At 35.3% G+C, this 6,000-nt stretch overlaps 1 protein-coding gene across 2 annotated transcripts in view; it reads right to left on the bottom strand.

The window, feature by feature from the left end:
• Nucleotides 1–482: 482 nt before the first annotated feature.
• Nucleotides 483–6,000, bottom strand: part of LOC121645593 (CD166 antigen homolog A-like) — a 42,154-nt gene continuing 36,636 nt past the window's right edge. Inside the window, exons 12-16 of one of the 2 annotated variants that reach the window (XM_041994110.1) lie at nt 4,874–5,006; nt 4,260–4,289; nt 3,699–3,810; nt 2,245–2,384; nt 483–2,144 (exon numbers count right to left, since the gene is read on the bottom strand). In XM_041994110.1, coding sequence (XP_041850044.1) covers nt 2,282–2,384; nt 3,699–3,810; nt 4,260–4,289; nt 4,874–5,006 — 378 coding nt within the window. In that variant the 3' untranslated portion in view covers nt 483–2,144; nt 2,245–2,281. The remainder of the gene's footprint in view (nt 2,145–2,244; nt 2,385–3,698; nt 3,811–4,259; nt 4,290–4,873; nt 5,007–6,000) is intronic. The other variant, XM_041994111.1, reaches the window with a different exon arrangement.

Genomic DNA, 6,000 nt, shown 5'->3' with positions numbered 1-6,000 from the left:
GTTTAAAATAAATTATTTATGTTTGAATAAAAAAAAGTTATAAAATGATCTGTTAAACATGTTTGTGGTTTTCACACACACACACACACACACACACACACACAAAAGCAAAATTACGCATGAGGTTGGGCAGAAAAGAATGATACCAAACAAGGCAGGTAAACCGTTTTAAAGGTGAAACCTAAAGGTAAAATCTAAAGTGGAAGTCAAAAACAGCCAATATACCCTAGACCCAGAGGGTCATAAGGGGAAATTCTTGCAAAACACATGCAAAAAAACAGTTTTGCAAGAACAAATTTCCAGATTGTTGACACAATCATATACATCTTAGACAATTTCTCTACAAATATAAAAAATATTGAAAAACCTTTAGACTTTTCATAATTTAGCACCTTTTGCAGAAATGATTTGCAGAACGAGTGTCATGATTTCAAAAGATGATCAGATGGAAAATGTGAAAACTTTGACAAATTCAGCCGACATAATTTTCCAAATGTACACTTTATTTTAAACAAAAGTACAAAAACAACCGTCAGTTATTTACAATACTTGCATGGCAATGTGTTCACTTTCTTTGGTCATTTTTCCAATTTGACGTTTTTTTTTTTGTTTTTTTTTTTCACAAGGTAGGCAACAAACAGCAGATTGTAGGTCTGAGTTTATTACATGCTGGATATAATATTCGACGTGGAGCAAACTACTGATGACTGAACTTAACATTTTTGTCATGTCTGCAAGCAATTTATCACAAGCTTAAATCCAAGATATAAGTTATCTGACAGTCATTGAATTTGCCTACCAGGATTTTTAGTCATGTACAATATAAATAGCAAAAAAAGAAAATTAAATTCACACACTGCACAACTACATCCTGGTCTTGTCTTTTCAATTTTTCAATTTAGCAAAGGCTCTTAACAGACTAAAATTGTGACATGTACAGCTGCATGTATTCCATTGTATTCTACAGAAGTTTGACATGAAACATGAATCCTATTTCACATCACAAACTGAAGCAGTTACAGGTAGATTTTTAAAAGAAGGCAAACATATAAAGGCTACTTTGAGACACACATCTTGTTCACTCTGCATTCTTGATAACAAAGTGATGCCATGGCTACATAATAAACAATCAATCCTCAACACTGATGGAGCACAAACTGCTTATATCTGACATATAATCAGTCAAACTATAATGTCATGTCATTACTGAAGGGTCAAGCACATTTTCATGGGAGTAGCATGACAATAAACCTAATGTAAAACATGTGCAGCCAAACTAAAGTGAGTTGAATGATGCTGTACATTTTCCCAGTCATCCTGCTTGTTTTGTGTTGTGGTTATGTTAGATGTACTCTTAAAAAAACATATCAAGGCAAAATGAACTGTCATTTTTTTCCTGATTACACACAAAGACCAAAAAAAGAAAGAAACAAAAACAGTAATGTTAAAAAAAACTCTGCAACACACCATCTATTTCCTGCAATGCAACATGAAAATCATATCACCATCTATAACTAATGCTGAGTATTACAATATACCCTTAGCCATTTCAGGAGTTACACCTCAATTTCAAATTACTTTCCACCAAGTAAACAAACTAAAATAAATGCACGAATAAACAGATTTACTACTACTGCATAATGATGTGGAAGGCAGAGGTGGCTTGACAAAATGGTATGAAACTAAAAAGCAATGGTGGTAGTTTTCCTTGGTCCCTGTTATTCCCTCAAGAGCCAAAGCGCCAAACACAAGACTAGTGGAGGTTTATTTATCCTTACAGCAAAGGCAACTGGTCTAGGTCTGGTAGTTACTTGCATCAACTAAGAAAAAAAAAGAAAGAAAAGAAAGAAGCATTTTCTCACTTTTTCAAAATCAATCCTAACAAACATGAATCCTAATAACAGACAAGTTTACACATGTATCAGTAGTGCAGACGAGTTATGTATACCACAAACAGAATCCAGTATTTTTTTTGTTTTTCTTAGATGAAGGGTTGAGGTGTTGATGGGCGCAGGGGATGTCTGGATGTGCATTTTGTAAGTGTCCCTGAAGCCAAATCCAAGCTGTCTTCATCCCAATGTACACATTTTTTTATTTCCCCATGAGACAGGTGAAGAGAAATGTGCAAAAGTTCTATGTTTTCACTGGAAGGAAAATAAAAAAAAATTATAACTATGTTATTTAAAAAAGATCTATTTGTTTTACTTTTACATCAGTACATGATGGCTGGGTTTTGCTCACTACCTTTCACTTCCCCAGTTCAAGAATGGTTGTAGTTTCTTTACACCTCGGCTTTTTGACTGTTTTCCTCCACTTTCTCCTCGAGTTTTTTCTCCTCCTCAGAAGAGCCATTCTCCTTCTCACCAGTCTTCCAGCTTCCTTGCCTGTCAGGATTGAAACTTTGTTACATGATGATCTAATAACTTTTCCTTCCACAATATATTTATATAAAATGCCAAACTTTTCATTAAATTTTAATGAGTGAACTAAAGGACTGCATTGGGTTTGGGATCCTGCGGGAATCTAGCAACAGGAGCATTTTTAAAGTTGCTACAGATGGGAGCAAGCAGTCGAAAAACAGTTTTCAATGTGATACTGACAGTCATTTTCTGGCTATGACAGAGGCAGTGATTTTTGTATTAATTTAATTTAATTTAATTTAATTTACGGGTGAAGGAAAATATAAAGATTGACACATTTCTTACATCTGTTGTTCATATGTGGCTAGATACAACAGCTTATCAACTTAGCTTAGCATGCAAACTGAATCAAATAGTATTTAGCCTCATTTCTAACAGAGATATTTTTCTTACCTCTGATCTTTTGTTACCTTTAAAGCTAAGCAATAAACTTTCTAGCACAGACTCCAAAGAACAAAATCTACATCATGTTTGAGCATTAGCTTGTTGTTTCCAGTTTTTGTGCTAAGTTAAGCTAATCGTCTCAAACTTTAGCGTGCTGGTAATTTTGCCTTCCAGTTATTATCCAGCAAGAAACATAATAGCATTTGCCAAATAGTCAAACTGTTACATTCGCACCAAAAGCATCAACTAACTAACCTTGTAACCATGTATGAAACTACAGCTTTCAGTCATATATTTTATATTTCTACTGCCAGGGTGGTGTTAGCGTTACATAATGGTTCTCCTTGAAAACATGTATTGTCTGCTTTGTACTAAGCATGCATTGGTTTGAGACGACATTTAAAGGAAAACTAAAATATTAATAATCTGATACAGAAAGTATGTCAAAATGAATTAGAAAAATGTTCTAGCTTTTATTTGTTTGGTTGTTTTGTCATGAGACAAGCTTGATAGCTTCCTGCTGACTTAATGATTATCTTTCACAACAGAAGATTTCTTTTTCCAAGTAAACAAAATCTAAATAAATTAAAAAGAATTTGAATAATAATGGAGTGGAAATGACTTGTGAGGTTTTAACAAGCAGGAAACCTGTGTATATATATATTCTTTCTTCCTTTTTTTTGGAATGTATAATAAGAGGACTCCCAGATGGATAGTTGGTTCAGTAAAGTTGATGTAAAGTGTTAATGATTGAAAGTGAGGAAGCAAATGAGAAAAAAAGTCGCATTATCTTAGTTTGCTAGTGGAAAAGTGAATTTATAAATTTAAGAATCATATGAAGGTTAGGAAAATAATTAAATTACATTTATAGAAGGGTTAAAATGGACTTCTTACTTGGATTTCTTCATGTAAACCCAGTATGCCAGACCTATAACCAGAGTGGCAACAAGGAGGCCAACCACAACTCCAACTACCACTTTGGTTTGGTCATTGTCCTCCGACTGATCTGTAACAAAGACAAAAAAGAAATACGAGACATATTTTTTCTTTTCTGCATAGAAATCCAGTTTCAATGTACGTAGGGAGATCAATGTGCTATAAATGCATTGATGAATGGACACATCTGCATTGTGCATGATTATGAACTGTTATGAATTGTTATCATGAACTGTTAAAGTTAATTGTTTTTGTTAATTTTAATGACAGGTATCCAATTTTGTTTCATCAGCCAATGGGACAAGAGCATCGTTGACATCTTGTAAGGATGCTGGCAGCTTCATTCCTCTTATTCATTCATTAAAAAAACACACACTGGCTAAACTGATTGACTAGTGATGTTAGTGGTCAATATTTCATAAGGAGTCTTATTCTTGTGAGCAACATCTGATTTTCCCAAAGTCTTCACTTATACCCCTCCCGCAGTTTCCAACAAGCCAGAAGACTGCTACAACTTACCTTGTTTATCGATTCTCACCTCCTCAATTACTGAAATCAGATATAAAATAAAATTAACGACCAAAAAGGGGGAAAAAAATTTGTCGTCCAGAAAATGTTCTACTCTACTTCTATTCTAGGTTTGCATGCAAAGAAGGAAAAGACTGAATCCAGCATCCCAACATCCAGAAACCAAGTGAGGTGGAAAACAGATGTGAGCAAGAAGCAGCACAAGATGATATAAGCACTGCACACTTGTACACAACAATGTGAAATAAGTGCATGCATGAGCTACATTTGACAGGAAAAGTGAGGGTACATAGTGTGATCTAAATAGGCAAAACATCAATAAAACTCATCTTCAATTAACTGGCTTATGACTTGTATTTCCTACAGCACAAAGTAAACTGATTGGCTGAATATACAGTGTTCATGTCAGCCATAAATGTAATTCCTCACATGAGTAATAAAAATATATAGTTTAACATCAACAACATTATGTTATGTCAGCATGCAAACAAAGACAGTTAGTGGGTAAAGAAGGAAAATATTTAAAAAGACATTCCTGAGGAAGGCTTTTGAAAAAGTAGAAAGGAGAGAGATGTGAGAGGATTATACTGTCACTTTGTACTTACAAGAAAACACATTTATATCCCTGGTATCAATGCCAAACTCATTGGACACTGTACAAGAGACAGTTAGGTTTGTAGCGGGCACAACTATGATCTTCTGTGTTATCTTGCCATTGACGAAGGGACTCTCACCAAGCTGAGCAATAAGAGAGAGCAAATGAAACACAAGGGTTACACATCTGTTTGCACCACTAGGCGGCAATGTTGGACAGAAAAGTGACTCAGCATTTCCTATGACAAAGAAGCAGCTTGTGCCTGAGGGATGTAGAATCCACAGTCTCAGAGGAAAACCCCAGACACAAAGACAAACTGCCAACACCCCTTTCACATCCTCTACATATACTGGCAGATGTAGCAATTTAGTAAATCCAACTAATGAGCCTATATTCCAGCTTTAAATTGTTCTGTTCCACTAAACAGGCCTTAAGGGATGTAGTCAAAGAAAATACACATTTTATTAACTGCAGGACTGTGTTGTATATGTGAAAGAGTTCTGGGCACCTTTATAATCAATACATTATTGTACACACCTTCCAGGTTTAAGGTCATTCTTGTGGTTAGAGCGCTGCAAAGAATACTGTGCACTCCCTGAGGTTCATATGTAATTCACACTGCCTCGCTGAGGCTCACCTACTGATGTTCACACAGGTGCACAGCAGAAACAGGGAAAAACACTGTGTTCTTAAAAATCTGGTTTACACATGGGAAAAAAATGAAATCTACTCTTTATAAACAGTGGGTGCAATCACCTGGAAATGTTTGGGACAGATACGTTTGGATGTGTGACAGCTTGGGAGAAGAATGCAAAATAACCTCCTTGTGCAAAATAGGAATGATTCACTCTCTCTGCAGAAATAGGTTAGCAGCAAAAACAACTGATTCACGACAATCCAACGGACTGATTTAGTTTAATCTTACAAAGATTTTGGGGTTTGATTTTCCACAACATGTAAGGTTACCACAGATTTATCTTAAATGTAATTACAGACCTTATAGCAGTTGTTGGTTTATGTTTTGACAGCTGTAAGTCATGTACTGCATGTATTGGCTATTTTCACTGTAGAGACTATGGGGTAAAGATGTCTCTGCAGTTGTTCCTGCACAACAAACCTGTTGCCATCTGACATAGT

This window comes from Melanotaenia boesemani, chromosome 9, assembly GCF_017639745.1.
Source record: "Melanotaenia boesemani isolate fMelBoe1 chromosome 9, fMelBoe1.pri, whole genome shotgun sequence".
Taxonomy (NCBI): Eukaryota; Metazoa; Chordata; class Actinopteri; order Atheriniformes; family Melanotaeniidae; genus Melanotaenia; species Melanotaenia boesemani.
The sequence above is the reverse complement of the archived record's forward strand: the minus strand, read 5'-3'. Positions and strand labels throughout refer to the sequence as shown.